Source organism: Barbus barbus, assembly GCF_936440315.1.
Source record: "Barbus barbus genome assembly, chromosome: 10".
Classification (NCBI taxonomy): Eukaryota; Metazoa; Chordata; class Actinopteri; order Cypriniformes; family Cyprinidae; genus Barbus; species Barbus barbus.
Genome location: NC_136738.1, coordinates 26,490,281 through 26,507,123, shown reverse-complemented (window position 1 = coordinate 26,507,123; position 16,843 = coordinate 26,490,281). Strand labels below are relative to the sequence as shown.

General features: G+C 35.5%; 1 protein-coding gene across 6 annotated transcripts in view; it reads right to left on the bottom strand.

The window, feature by feature from the left end:
• LOC306876098 (collagen alpha-1(XVIII) chain-like) overlaps positions 1 to 16,843 on the bottom strand; it is a 77,252-nt gene that overhangs the window by 16,741 nt on the left and 43,668 nt on the right. For all 6 annotated transcript variants that reach the window (XM_079427022.1, XM_079427023.1, XM_079427019.1 and 3 more), the window contains 4 exons: positions 9,536 to 10,077; positions 6,904 to 6,987; positions 4,826 to 4,879; positions 2,246 to 2,321 (listed from right to left, as the gene is read on the bottom strand). In XM_079427022.1, coding sequence (XP_079283148.1) covers positions 2,246 to 2,321; positions 4,826 to 4,879; positions 6,904 to 6,987; positions 9,536 to 10,077 — 756 coding nt within the window. The remainder of the gene's footprint in view (positions 1 to 2,245; positions 2,322 to 4,825; positions 4,880 to 6,903; positions 6,988 to 9,535; positions 10,078 to 16,843) is intronic.

Sequence of the window (16,843 nt, the reverse complement as noted above, 5' to 3'; positions counted from 1 at the left end):
TGCAAGCTACGGTAGTGCCAAAAGGGGCATTTTAATTAACCTAGCATTTGGTGTACAGCATATATTTTAAGTTAATGTTAAAAAATGGCTGTAATATAGTAACAAGAATTCAATTGAGAATTAAGAAAAATTTGCTAATTTTTTATGAAAATAATGCCAGAATGCAGAATATCTAAACGGCCCCAAAAAGGCTTATAATGTCTAATTTAAAAAAAAAAAATTATAATGTTTATATTTTTATTTTATTTATTTATTTATTTATTTTTTGTGGTGAAATGTGACCTGGATATGTTTTTGTGAAAAGAAAAGAAAAGAAAAGAAAAGAAAAGAAAAGAAAAGAAAAGAAAAGAAAAGAAAAGAAAAGAAAAGAAAAGAAAAGAAAAGAAAAGAAAAGAAAAGAAAAAAAGAAAAGAAAAGAAAAGAAAAGAATAATTTAAATAAAATAAAAATTACAAAAGACCATAACAATATTCAAGGAATATGGGCCAAACTCCACATATTCATGTAAGAATATGCCTACCAGCAAAAGCTTCTATAAGCAGGACAATAAGCATAGTGTTTTGATAAAACAATACAAATACAATATCACAATTATAGCAATAAACACCATACATATGCAGCAACTCTACTGCTTGCTCCCAGTCTGCTGCATTCCCTCTTGGGCATCTCTACACATCCACAGCTTTTTGCCAGCTTTTCATGCGAAGCATCATGTAGAAATTCTGAGATTCTGCTGAGAATTTCTGCTGAGAATTTCTATCTAGAAATTCCATGTCCATTTGAGAGAGTTTCATCTCTTCATTAGCGACCCACCTGTTGGACCTGCAGGACCGAGCCTGGACTCCACAGAATACCGTATGCCATCACCAGCTGAGCCTGACGTACTTAAAGAGTTTGAAGCTTGTTTAGAATCATCATACGACCCTGAAATTTGCCTGCTAACACCAGCTGAGTCAAGCGTTTGTCGAGAGTCACCATAACGGCCAGAAGTTTGTCGAGAACCATCATATGAACCCGATGATTGTCGAGAATCACCATACGATCCAGAGTTTGTTCGGGAATCACCGTATGAACCAGAAGTTTGTTCAGAATCACCGTATGAGCCAGATGTTTGCCGAGAATCACCGTAGGAGACAGATGTTTTTCGGGAATCCCCATATGAGCCAGATGTTTTTTGAGAACCTCCATATGAGCCAGATGTTTGTCGAGAATCACCATAGGACCCAGAAGTTTGCCAAGTGGAATCGACTGAGCCTAATGTTCAACAAAACTTACCAATTCAGCTCATTCTGAAGAAAGATCACACTTCAGTAAACCATTTACAAAAATATATAGATAATCGTGTTGATGTGAGGTAGTAAAAAAACACCAAAAAAAGTCTGACACCTTATTTTAAATGATAATAATAATATATAACAACAATAATGTTGGTTTTATAATTGTTATCAGTGACTTTATGTTCTGTAATTGTGATATCAAATCTGTATCTTAACAGTGAGATTTTCACAAATATAAATGTGACTATATATTTGTATAAATATAAGTAACAACTGTGAGTTTAAAATATATAAAATCATTCAAATAATTACATTATAATGCATTACATTTTTGAAAGGCAATGTTGATATGTATACATCAAAACTGCAATAATGCCTCAGTGTTTAAGCCATCTATAACAAAATCTGAATAACTCAACCTTTTCAGATGCAATTTAATGTAAAACGCACTGTCCAATTTGCTTTGCACCAGTAGAGGGCGCCAAATGCCACAGTGGCTGCTTCTATAAACAGTCAGTTTTTATAAAGTCAGTCTAATAGTCTATCACATCTCGAAGAAATGAACTATTTCATGATTGATATCTACATTAGTAAACCTCAGATTGCATTTTAAATTTCATTGCCTTCAAAACTGCTAAAAACACAATAGATTAAACCTGCATGAGCTGGTTGACCAGTACAGCCGCAACAACAAAACATAGTTAAAAGTGGTCAACCATCATTGGTACACTTTCTGAGTAAGGTGCTTGATTAATAAATTTTCTTTCATGAACAAAATGACAGAATCAGAAAGTTGTAAATGAACCTAGAAAAACACAAAAATGCATTACTCCACGTTTGCAAGAATAAAAAGAGCCACTTGTGTTCAACAGAGCAATAAATACTACTGATGGGCTGTGCTGTCAAACTAGCTGATGTTTTACAGACAGATCGGTTCAGACCTGACACTGAGCAAAGTGAAAGCTCACCTATCTGCTGCTTCTCAGCAAGCGGTCTGCTGGTCACCGGCGGCTGCTGGATCGGCCGAGAGGAGGGAGGGGTCGGCTGCAAATGACGCATACCATTAATATAGCAATTAACATAAATAAACTGCAAAATAGTGTCAATCAAACTTTTAAGGCAGTGTACATTACAGTATACCTTAAATAACAAAAGTATATCAGTTCTTATGCCTTTTGTACCTGTTCCGACGGTTTAATTTCATGTCACTGCTTGTGTACAAACAATTTGACCCTCTGTGACCTCAAATATCAACATCTACATGACATTCGATATGGGAAACCAAAGAACAGTGATGCTGACTGCATGGATATTTGTACACTCACACTCTCCATTCAGCCAACTGGGACAGAGATTCAGACGTACAGTTAACAAAGCTCCTTGAAGAAAAGCTGCCAGGGCAGGACGATTGAAGCGCAGACACAAAGCGGGCCTGACCTTGCACTTTACAAAACATGTGCTGCTGAAACAGCAGAACCCACTGATGAAATAGCAGGCATCAGGTTCTAGAACACTGATCCTCAGATTTCAAGCCAGGATTGAGAAAAAGGAGACTTTGGCGAGAGGACATGGAGTGCACTGGCCAGTGTGAGAGGATGCTGACAGCGTGTGTTTTCGGACCAAGAGAACGATCGTCTTAGGGAATGCAGGCAGACCACGGGTCCTGAGCTCTAAAGATAGGGGTCATGGGTGGCCAGGTGGGGACTGTCTCGCTAGACGCGGAGGGGCTAACATCTGCCATCACAGTCACTGCTGCGGACAATCTCGGCAGCTACTCTGACCTTGAACACATTACTCTGAGTTATGCTGGAGAAGTTTAGGACATGGAGGAGATCATAAGGCACGGAAGAATATTTCCTTGTGCATTAAAAAAGGGGCCATTCTTTACCGCCACTTGTTTTTTGCATCATGGTCTTCTAGGAGAACAATTTGGAACATTGCTTGGAAAGTACTGGCTTCTTTGGATATGTTCTAGCTCTGATATACTTCCTCAGCTTTGTTAAAGGAGTCTAGATAAGGTTTTTTGAAACTATTTGATACAACAGATCCACATAATGTATAAAGGCCCATTGGTACTTTGAAAAATGTTGTAAATGTGTAATACCAAGAAATTGTTTATATATTCATAATTAATTGAACGAAGAGTTAGTTTTAAAGTTTACACACACACACACACACACACACACACATACATATACATATATATATATATACTCTGTTTAATTAATTATGAGTATATATATATATATATATATATATATATATATATATATATAAAAATTTTATTATTTTCATTTCTATTTCAATAACATTTATCTTCTGCATTTCTAGAATTTTAAAAGTTTAATTTATACATTTTTTTAAAATTAAAAAAATATATTTTTGCATTTTTAATAATTTGTGTGTAAAAGAAAGCAAAATACAAATAAAAACATTGGATACCAAATTTAAATGCAATTTCATGTGTGGTCTCAGACGTTTGGACCCCTGCGTACAAGTTTGTCTACATATGCTTAATGTCAGTGAAAATAGAGATAAATTATTATACACTAATAATACTTGAGCACTGAAGACATACTGAAATTCCATTTCTTTTTTACAGAAAAGTGTAATCAAGTCAAACATGTGTTTACCACACTGTCACAAGACTACTTCTCTCCCTCTAGATATAATAATCTCATAAAATTAGACAAAGACGCCTACAGTTTGCAAGAATGCATGCCCACCAGGTGCCCTCTCCTCAAATGCACTTTCCAATATCCAAGGAGAGTTGGATTGACTGTGAAACAAGCGTGGAAAATATCCCAGAGGGGAATGTGGCATCCATCAAAATGGATTCCATGGTAAGACAAAAGAAAGTTTACTTTACAGCACTTCGGAATGCCATATTTCTCTCTGTCACAGCATGTTAAAACACATTGCATACTGCAAAAGCAAACAAAATCTGTGTCATTTAAAATTACTAGGTTAGAATTAAATTAATACCTGCATGCTTGGCAGCAGCTGTTTAAAGTTGTTAAAACAAATATAATGGCAATAAATACTTGTAAGTGAAAGGAAAGACGCTGCTAAGAAGCAGCAACCTTCACATAAATAAAATATACTCACAAAATTAATAAACAAAAAACTGAAATAATTGGCCTAAACATACATAAATGACACTAAACTTCAGCATTGATGAACAGAAGACACTTTTGGAAGAAGATCTTTGCAGTCCACACCAAACAGCCACCTGGTTTCTTTCCATTGTAATTAGCTCTGGCAAGCTCAGACACGGGTCTCGCACATCAGTAGCAAAGGGTTCATTTCAATTTCCACATGGCCTATTTCTGGATTAGTAACACAAGGCATGGGAAGATGGGCTTTAACATCTGGGATTGGTCTGGACATAATAACATTCATCCGGGACTTTCCCCAGAAGATGAGCAAGTGCACAGCAACAGACCTGTCAGAACTCACAGGCTGTTGCTCTGGAAAGAACCGGGAACCTCTGGATCATCATTAGATAAATGTGAGCTCAGCTTTCTGAGAGAAAATAAAAGTAGTACCTGAACTGATGGTGGTCTCTCTCCATCTCCACTTGCTCCGTAATCACCTGATCCCTGTAGGTTTTGAAGGAGAATGGAAAACTATATTAATTCCCTAAGTGTTAACAATGAGAAAGAGTCTTTTCATCGCACTCTTATCTAGACAACCGGAGGGCATGTAATACGTCATGCGTCACACTGATGGGCATTAAAGCTTTATCCTGTGGAAAACCTAACTGGAGGCAACATATTCTTTTCTAGAAATGAATGGAAGTGAATTCCAAGCACTATCAGTCGACAAACACTCCAGGTACTCCTTAAAAGGAAAAGTTACTCATCCTTATGTCGTTCTGAACCCATGCTATTTTTGTTCTTAGCCATATTTATTTATATAACACTTTATTCAATACAGTTGTCTTTTTTTCAAAGCAGCTTTAACATTAATAATACAGGAAAATAATTGTTAATGTTGTAAAATTCATCAATTATGAAACTAACTCAAGTTAGGTTAAAGCAGTCTTTATTCAGTTCAGTTTGCTTAAGTGTTGTTTCAATTTAGTTCAATATCTTCATGCAAAGCGCATCAATTATGAACTGTTCAATTCAACTATATTTTGGTGATGCTTTTATGAAATGCACACCTTTCTTGTTTCAAGGAAGAAAAAATAATAAGGGGTTGGAAAAACATATTGGATGAGTAAATGATGACAACATTTTCATTTTGGGGTGAACTATTCCTTTAAGGTTCAGGTTTAATGTAAATGTAGCTCATTTGGTAGGGCTTTGGTAGGACATTTGTTCAGTTCCTATAGGAAACAAAGAGCTGATATACCATAAAATGCACTGTAAGTTGCTTTAGATACAAGCTTTAGCCAAATGCATAAATATACATGTAAAATGATGCCGCAGCAATTCTGAGATGAGTTACCTGGGGAGGAGAGTCTAAATCTGAACACTTGCACCAGGCGAGCTATTCCTTTCACACTGGTCTCATTTATAAAAGACTACACAATAACTGACAATAACACACCTTCAAAGCTTTCCTTTTTATAAAAAACAATCCACTTGTTTGAGAATTCAGGCTAGACCGTGATTTATGCAACTGATCTCCCAGAGAACAATTTCAGTACTTTTCACCTCGCTGCATTAGGCAATCTTTAGATTAATCACCCATTTTAGAGCCGCTTAACATTCAATAGTGTGTGTAGCTGTGATGTGAAGCATTTATGTAGCTATTTCTCTTTTCACAATTAGTTCAGAGGCAAAGCTGAAGACATAATTAAGGCATGACACATGAGTGAAAATGATTATTACACTTAGAGCATTTTTAGACATGTAGATAATTTGCTTGGTTCTGAAAAATGCATTTTCTTCTTGGTTCAGTTTGAGCATTTAAAATTATATAGTAAAGCAATATCACACAAGGCCTGAATATCATCACAAATGTAAATGTCATATTGCTTATTGAACTGTTTTATAAAATCAAAAAGATTTTTTATTTTCTGTTTTTGCTTTTCTTTGTCAATGAAAACTTCCAGATGAAACCACATAAGCGCTTCGCTATTAAATGAATCTGTGTTTTGAACAAATCAGTTTTATGAATGATTCAGTGACTGAAGGAAGCAGATGTTTAAATGAATCATTTGAATGACTCAACTCATTAACACAAAGACTTGCCACCACCTACTGGTGGTTTTAGTTTCATATTTAAAGTATCACTTCATTTAAATAAAAAAATGAATTTGGTTTAAGGGATCTAATATTACAGTACAGTGAAAGCATTCATTTCTGTCACTGCTGTGAATTAACCACTGCACAGGATATGAAAAATATAAAAAGTTCAGGAGTCAGTTGTCTGTGACAGGCGTAACCAGCCAAGGTACCAGCACAGAAACACACTCAGCAAAATATGTCATTATCATTATCAATAGACCCCCCAAAAATATTGAGATATGTTGGAATCCAACAACGATTGCAGTGTTCACATATACCTAAACGATCCAAACTAAACACCCCAAGTTTCAAAATAAATGGTCCAAACAAGCCTTTAAAAGTCCTTAGACACTCTTATTTGAACACTTATGAGCTTTAAGTCTTACCGCATCAAAGTCATCCTCATCTTCTTCACAGTGCCGTTCAGCTGCCCCAGGGTCTTTCAACACCCTTATATCGCCAATAACACCCTAGAACAAACACACACACAGGTTAGTGAGCTTATTTTGATGGCCATGGCAGGTGTGGTGACATACAGTCCATACTGTAGGGCAGCTGCTCATTAGAAACTGAATCCACTGCACTTTTATCATGCATTGCCTTCCACGGGGAAAAACGCTGGCAGTCAGATTACAATGTGTGCCTGATATCTTACTTCTAAAACACATGGCTGTCTGCCTCCATGTGGGATTTCCCTTTCATGGTTTGCAGCACAGATGGTAATAACATTTAATACAAGCAACACATCTCTATATTCAATGGCTAATATAAAATGACTCATTAAAGGGATAGTTCATCCAAAAAATAAAAATTCAGCCATCGATAAATCACTCTCATATTGCTGCAATGCTATACGACTTGCTTTAGTCTGTGGAAGACAAAATGAGATGTTTAGCAGTATGTTGATGCTGCTCTTTTCCACACAATAAAAATTAATGGGGCCCAAGAGCCGTCAAGCTCTAGAAGGATAAAAAGCACAATAAAAGTAGTCTATCCAACAGTTTCTGAAGTCTTCTGAAGCCATATGATAACTCTGAGGAGTAGAAGACCAACATTTAAGCTATTATTGGGTGGCAAATTTCAAAATGCATCACATGAATGAGATTTAAAAGCAACTTTAACAGAAGATTCTATGGACTGCTGTTAGGGTACTTGGTGTGACATCTGATTAACTATTCACTATCATAAGGAACAGCATAAACATCCAAATATCTCCTTTTGTGGCCTACAAGAAAGAAATTCATACAGGCTTGGAGCAATATGAGGATCAGTAACTGATTACAGAATATAATTTTTGGATGAACTATCGCTTTAAGTTGATCTCCATTCAAGACCCATTTGGGGTAATAGGAAAAGTTGCTGGTATCTGACAGGACTTCTCCTCTCATGTCTCAAGAGCTAAGGTCAAAGGTTTAGTAGCAGAATGCAGTGAAGGCAGCTTTATGATGTCTTAATTGCCCTTTTGTTTCACGCTGTGACCTGCCAAGACCCTATTACAGCCCCAACGCGGGGTCAGATTTACAGACCTGATCTCCCCACATTTCTGCAGATAAGCACATGGTCTTAATGAGAGGGATGAAATAGCAATATTATCCTGCTTAATCGGGTCTGTAATTATGATGGCCATCTCCTTATGGTGGAGTTCCCACAGGAAATGGAAGCCACATGAAACAAGAACCATACTGAACTGAACAAGATCCATCTGCTTTTGAGTGGCCATTATGAGCTCTGGGAAATGTGAGGCATTTTTGCTGCCTCAGTTGCCTCACTATGGTTATTGAACAACATGCTTGAAAGCCCTAGCATAACTGGTGGAAACAAGGCAGGGCATTCAATCACATCACTTCACAGATCAGTTAGGCTGCTTTAGTAGTACAGCAGCTGGTGAAGAATCTGTCGGCCTATAAAAGCTGTTCTTGTTAATTATTTTCAAATATACTGTAAACTGTATATATACAGTATTTTAAATTATATCTTATATTTCAAGTTCATAGCGCCACCAAATTATTTATAAGTTTATAAATTATTTTCCGTTTACATATAATTTATATATGTATTATTTAAAAAATATATAATATAATTAACTGCATATTTTATTTATTTATTTATTATTCATAGATGATTTTCGTTTAATATTAAGTTGCAATGTTTTTGATAAAAACTCTAGACAATTTCCTGTGACAAAAAGATAACTTCCTTTCCTGACAAAAAGTTTGTTTGTTTGTTTTGAAAAAAAAAGAGACAAATATAAGTTATGCCTCTAAATATTAAACTTAATATTAAACAATTCATCAAGTAAAGGAGGAGTAAATAAGTAGGCAATATATTACATTTTAAAATAAATATAAAAATAATATATAAGATTTATAAAATAAACAAATAATATAATTTTATATTGATATAAATACAATACAAATATAAATTGATATAAATACTATTAAACATGAATTCGTAATAAGTACGCAATTCAATTACATAAAAATAAATGACATGTTAAATAAACAAATATATACACATTACATATTACAAATATAAATAAATAATGTTTTGTATTAACTGATACAACATTAAAATATAAATAAATAATAACAAATAATATACAAATATAATTTGATAAAAATTATAAATAAAATAAAAAAATAAAATAAAATATGTTTGCTGTTATCTGACTTAATTCAGGGGAAGAATAGGGCAGTGGTTGGTTTTTACTAATCTGAAATCAAGCTGTGGGGTCAGCTGCTGGACACTGCCAGACAAAACTAACAGGAGCTAATTGCTCCCCTGTGGTTTTTTAAAGCAATTAACTACTCTAGTCCAACAAGGAAAGAAGAGTAGACCATTTTATGACAAGAATGTTTGTTGTGTTTTAAACAGGCCAATTTGAGCAATCAAATCATGCAGGAGTCACTCAAGCACAGAGACTTTCATTGCACTTTCCCTTTTCTGGCCTAAGCTAGCCTTGATTTGACTTGTTTTAACCGGGATATCGTGATATGAAAGTATGGACTGTGTACATACCAAAAACTTATCAGGGTCTGCTCCACTGGCATGACCAACAAAAACTCCCGCCCCGGCATCCAGGTCCATATCATCTGGAGACCGCTCAAAATTGAGGACCTGAGGATCTGAGTCACAGCCGAAGTAGAGGGAAACACGCTCATTCAAAACACTGATGGAAAACCGGGTCCAGGTGTTCACCATGGAGGGCACGGAGAACCTGGCCGCCTCGTATGAGCTCTGCGAATCAGGCTCGGTGTAGTAGAAGATGATAGACTGCTTGCCCTTCTCCACCCCTGACAGCTTCACACCAACATACATGAAGTTCTGAGTTGGGTCAGTGATGGAGAAGATGACTCCAGGCTTGGAGGACGTGGGTTTTATGTTGAAGATGAGGGAGAAGTCACGGAAGAAAGGGTTGGGCAGGTGGGCTGCAGCTGACTGACCCACATTGGAGCTTTGGTCAAACACATAGCCGGGGTTGTTAGCATCATTAAATACTTTGGAGACGCCATCAGGTGGAGGATCACCAATTAACTGCAACAGCGACACTCCACTTTCTTCTGCGGAAGGAAAGGAAAAGAATATAAATGGACTTTACAAAGAACAATACAAAAGTGAACGGTCAGGGATGGGCAGCAGGCTGGGACTAGGTTAAAAAGCACTTTATTAGTCTGCTCAAACATGTATTGTAGAGGAAGTGCTCAACATTGACAGCTGTGATGGAAATCAAGGGGTGAGTCTTGACTTTAGAAGTGAAATACTGTGAGAAAGTATTATTGTTGGCCGTATACAGCATCTTGAGTGAGCTAAAAGTAATTTCATCCTTTTTCAGGAGGAAAATGTGTGAATAAAAAAGACAGATGACCCTCTAAAGAATAATCAATTTTGTGTAACACGTGTTTGGGACTTTTTGATATCCTGAAACAATATACAACACTTTTGATTTAACAAGAATGTACATTTATCAGCCAATAAAATTTCCCAGTTTTAATAGAAAGTGACTCCTTGGATTTATTGCTCCCAGAGGACCTTCTTAAGGGTGAAGTTTACTATGTGTATAATGCACTGACATCTTTTTAAAAAAATATAAATATGTTTTATACTACATGAACAGCCTAAAAAACATTTTTTATAAGACTCGTGAGACAGCAAGAAAAAGTACTTATGCTTGACTCGAGGGGATATAACTTGTTTTGGCCTGAGACAGGAATTTCCAGCCAACTATTACAAATTTAAGCTCCAAAATAAAAGCAATGTTATTAGAATTTGATACAAAGTACTGAAGAAAAGAAATTTTGGAGAAAACTAATATCAATAAAATAAAATAAAATAAAAAACTAATTTCAATAAAATAAACTTCTCAAAAGTAAAATAAACAAAAAAACAAAACAAAATAAAATAAAATATTACTGGATACTACTTTATACTATATATATATATATATATAAATCAAACTCAGACTGCGAGATCATGAGACTTTAAGAACTATGGATGGAAACCTTCAATCTCATGCTAATATCACTCAGCACAGACATATTTAGCCAGTTGTGAAGATAAGCTAGACATGGAAACATCACAGGCTCCATGTGCTGACATGTCGTGAGGAGGAGGGAAAGGTGTGAGGTTATAGCTGGACAGCTAAAGACCCTTCTTGCCTACACACACATACACACACACCCTTTAGGCGATTCTGCTTTTTAAATATTGAAATGTAAAAACAGCGTTTCTTGCCAAAACATCCCTCCTTTTTCTATCACATGAAAGATGATTTTGCTTTGTTAGACAAAATGAAACAGCATGAAGTGAAAGCCCAAACAAAACAAAACAAACAAAAAAACACTACATAACATAAGTGCTCATTATTCTGATGTATAAATGTGTGTTTTGTAAACGTTAATAGAAACATTAAGGATGATGTCAATTTATAGATCTTTGAACTGCTTTCATGCTGTAAACTAAGTCTTTTGAACCATGACTTGACTTTGTAAACGATATGAAAAACGACTACCAAATATAGCTCATGAGCACATGGTCTTATTTATCAAACAAGGATCAAAGTCCTTTAGGGGCTTACATATTCATCATTAAGTTCTTCAGATGGTGATTTTGTTATGAGTTGAAACAAAACTCTTCTTGCCTTTGTTCCACATGAAAGGATTAGAAAAGAAAATACACCTTACATATGGTTTTGGTGTGACATGCATTTTTAGTGGATAATGTTTAGCTTGTGAACCTAATCTTTGGGTTGATTTAACTAGACAGAGGAGAACCACTCTTCTGAGTTTCACTATTGAAAGCGTAAACCGTGTCTTTAGATCATGACAGGATAATAACAAGCTTAAAAGAGGAGGAGGTTTTTGGAGCTCGCCTTGCATTCCTGCCCATGTTCAGGTGCTGTTGTGTAAACAGTGGACATGCTAAACCAGCGTTCAATGGCTAATGGCCACTTCAATGCGAGACTGAAGTTTTCTGAGATATGTCGGGCTTGTGAAAATCACTTTAGGGAACCAAAATCCTGGACTTTTGCTTTTCTGACAGCAGGCAATAAATTGTAATTACCGAATCCAGATGTGTGTCGGGTTAGAATGAGACTTACAGAAGACGCTGAGGCCATGTGTGTCTGCTCTTTTACATGAATACAACAAACCAGACATTTGACACTAATGACTATCATAGAGACTTTCAAAATTTTTGCAACTGAAAAGTGCTTCCAATTTTGACAGCATCATCATTACATGGTCAAGCCGGATGAAGACTAGGTAGTGCCAAGAAAAGACAGAATCAACAGCATAATTTTAAAGTGAATAGATGCAACTGATTTACTGATCCATGAGTGGAACAGAGTATTCAGTGAGAAGGGGGGAAAACATGTCATTTTATTTTTCAGGACTGACTGGATTGTTTTGGTTACATACCAAAAAATTTAAATATTTTAAAAAATAATAATAATAAACTCTAAAACAAATAAAATATATAAATAAAAAAATATTAAACGTAACAAAAATATGAAAATAAAAAATTAGAGGACACAAACAATACAATGCAACCATAAATGCATAATTTGATGTTATTTACTGAAAGTAAATCTTTTGGCAAAAATATTTACCACTCTGTCAGTTCAAGACAATAAAAAAAAACTACTTTTACATGTCTGCTGATGTCTATTAACTTCTTTTCAAGACACACTGCTTGTAACATTCACATGTTCACGAAACAAGCCAACCTTGACATCAATATGCGTCAATGTTTTACTTGTTCATTGTAATCTGGTGAAGAAGAAAAAAGGGCCACCTAGTTAGAGTTAAAAAATAGCACTTTAATTAAAGTGCCTGTTTATTGATCCAAATTAAATAGGCTGGTTAAACCAAACATGAAAACTATTGCAGGTGCTATAGGCTAGTGGCCCTTATTACTGAAAACACAAATATAATGTTAAACTTCAGGCCCCAAAGTCACACATCAAAATATGACTTTAGGGGCTCATGAGAAATGCTTAGGTCCTGATTTTAGCTGACAAGAGCCAGAGCCAACACGCTGATACTATATCAGAGAGTATGAGAGTATACTAAATGACAAATGGGCCTATAAAACTGTGAAAATGTGAAAACTGCAACATTTTCATATCAAATATATAAAACATGAATAAAACTGAACTTCAGTTAACACTAAGTTTTAAAACCAAGAATACAAAAAAAGAAAGAAAAAAAACTCCCTAATTTTCAGATTTCCTGGTTATGAGTTTTAGCTTGAAGTTAGATTAGTTTACACAAGTTTGTCACTTTAATCTGTGCCTGCCGCAGAATGTAATTTCTAATCAAGCTTAAATAAGATGTGAGCTGTAATCAGTTTATCCTAAAGCTTTAAGAGCCAACAACTGGGCATCCCTTCCTAATCCTGACAGAAAAGGCAAAATCATCAATGTCATTCAGCTATCTTGCACTTTGAAGCTTGAATATGGAGCATGATCACTTGTGTGAGTAAAGAGTGGGTGTACATTTCAAATCAAACGTCAGCAATCAAATGTCCCAGATGACCTAATTATACAAAACAGGCCTGTGTACAAATTTGTCGATTTATACCTTTTATTGCACACCGGAGAGCATTAAAGACTGGACCGTAACACATTTCCGTGCAATTGGAAACCTGCACAGGAACACTTCCATTTCCTTAGCCAATACAATGGAAGACAGAAATACAGTATGATCCAATTTGACATCAACACTGCCAATTAACCCCAGTAAACCCGTTTAACATTGGAGGCGCCATAAAGGCACAAAGAACATCTCTGCTAAGATTCTCAACACAACACGTCTACATTTTAACTTTTTTTTCTGACAGTAAGGCCATCTTGGCAATTGCAGGAGTTGCCCTCTCAGTTGATCCATTACAGAATGAATTGAGCACACTGTCTATTGGCACTCAAGAGACTCCATTGTTGTGGAAAAGGTCCATGAAAGGCCTCTGACCCAATGAGAAGTCTGGCACAATCACTTCTATTTTCCCAAAAAGCCATTTTTTCCCAAATCTAATAGTTCTATCTACAAGCTTCACTGGAGCCCAGACACTACATAACCCCATTATGATCTGTGACACTATTTGAGAAAGCTTTCAGAACAGGATATGAGATGAGACCGTACAGAAGATGAAATGTCTGAGCAGCTGTGAGAGGTAGTAAATGACTAAAAGTTGTGACATAACTTGCAGAACAATTTTTTAGCACTGTGACAACAGCATTAAAAATAATGTTACAGTGGTCAAAGCTACACTGCTGTTGAAAACTTTGGGGTCAGTAGAAAGTTTTTTGACTTTTGTTTGAAAGAAATTATTAGTTTTATTCAGCAAGGATCCATTAAATCAAAAGTGTCAGTACATACATTTAATGTTAATGTTAATGATTTATGTTTCAAATAAAAGCTGTTGCACCTTTTAAATTTTCTAAAGAATCCTGAATAAAATTTATCATGGTTTCCACAAATATATGAAGCAGTACAACACTGTTGTCAATATTGATACTAATAATAAATGTGTATTGAGCATCAAATCAGCATATTAGAAGGATTTCCAAATGATTGTGTGACTGAAGACTAGAGTAATGCCTGCTTAAAATTTAGCTTTGTTAACACAGAAATAAACTGCAATTTAAACTATTTTAAAATATCTTACTGGCCCCAAACTTTTGAGCAGTAATGTACATCAAAGCAATACATCTTTGTTTCTTAAAAAGTACAATATTCTTTTTTTTTTGGTGAATCAATTGATTTCTAAAAAATAAAAACACTTCACTTCAAATCACTCGGCCATCAACCTTACAAGGTAATATTCTGCAAATGTATATTTCAGTTGAATACAGTTATCCTAATTTAGACTGTTTGGTTGCCAGACAAATACAAATACATCATCTTAAAAGATGCTGCTCTTTTGTGGTCAACTACTCTTTTAAAAGTAATGTTTCAAAGGTTTTCCCCACAGAGGGGAATTCTGATGAGGAATGCAAATACCTTAAAATAACAGACTAATTAACAAAAAGACCAATCAATTGTAGTTAAAGGAAGACTAGACGTTCTGTTACATATTAGCTTGTCCTTTATACATGGCCCCAGAGCCTCACAAAAACTAACAATGGCTAGATGCTGTCACACTTAACGATCTATTGCCCCTGACAATTTCACTTTCCAACACAAGCTGCACACCTGGAATTCACTTTTTAGCCTGCGATGAAACAAACGTTGAATCCCTCACATGTAGCTAACATAAGAACTGTATAATTAGCATAACTCAAACCATGAAGAAACATAGGGACGCTTTACAGGAAGCTTCACAGTCGCTGAGAAAGCCTTGCTTTCTGACATGCTGCTTGCATTATAAAAAACATTAATATTGTGGTTTGATCTTATCTGCCCTAAATCAGTCCTGAATGACTCTAAACACTGCCAGATCTAATTTAATTTAGATGTTTCCATTACTTAAGATGACTCTAAATGAGGTTGATGAAAAGATTATTTAAACATACTGTACACAAAAACACATCTAACATACAAGAAAGCCCGGGCCATTTGGTTTATATATCCAGTAAATATAAAGTAGGATTTTAAGGCAGTTTCTAGGCATATACATACTCTTGGATATCTCTACCATTTATACACAGGAAAACAAAACATATTATGAAAACTTGATGTTGCCCCTTTATTCACAATACATGGGGAAAGCTGTTGCAATAGCATATATAATATTTATAGGCTTTGTTCCAAAATTTCATTATTTGCATATTTGTATTATTCTAATATCTAATATTAATACAAATTGTGAGATTTTCTTCCACTGTGCTCCTTTAGATTGACTTGGTTGGTCTCCTAAAACATGATGTCCACTCGAAGTTGTCAATAATACAAGTTGTCTGAAAGATAATGCCTTTTTTTAGACACACTTAAAGAGTACTTGGCCCCAGAAACACAGGAAATTCAAACAAGAGTCTACAACAGCCGAAAAAGTTTTTTTTCAATCATATAAAACCATCCGAAGTAGCTATTCATCATGACTCTGTTTGCTCATTGTGTATTTATATATGTTCATTTGCTTCACATGACAGTTTATTCTGTAACCGTGTTTCTAGATGTTTATCACAAAACCACACAAATACCAACGGTATGCTCTCAGGATTTACTTGGCAAAGGATTGCAATCATAAATTCAGCCTGAACATATGGACTAACAATTCTATTTAAAGTCACTCCTGCCAAAAATGTTAACCTGAAAGCTGCATTTACTGCGCCTCAGCACAAAGACATACTTATTAGAAGACAGATGGCCCTATCCTCCAGCCACTGAGACGAAAATTTATCTGTCCTCCACAGTCAAGAACAAACTCTGGAATGAGGGGGGAAAGTCATATGAACGGCATTTGCTGTCAAAAACAACTCGAGATCAAAGTGTTTGCCTCCCAACCCTATATTCAATAAAAACAGCTCATGTTTCATTACGAAAAACACTTTGTTCCAGGCAAAGTACAGAAGACTACTTTGGAGCATTTTTATTTAATAAAACCAAATTAACCAAAACAGCTCATGGCATTTTCAACATACTAACGATGCCAACACTGATTCTGTTTAACTTGCATTGCTATTTATTAATAAATCAGAGAGAAAGGGACCTAACGCTGCCTTAAAATACATGCTTACATGGAGGACTGTAATACATCCAGCTTACAGGTTAACAATTTGACCAACTGCATACTTTGATAAGAAACAGCATGCATTAGAGAAGATCAATGTGCAGAGGTGTTTCTCTGCATTTACTTGTACTTGACAAGTACCAGTTCTAAGATACCCCA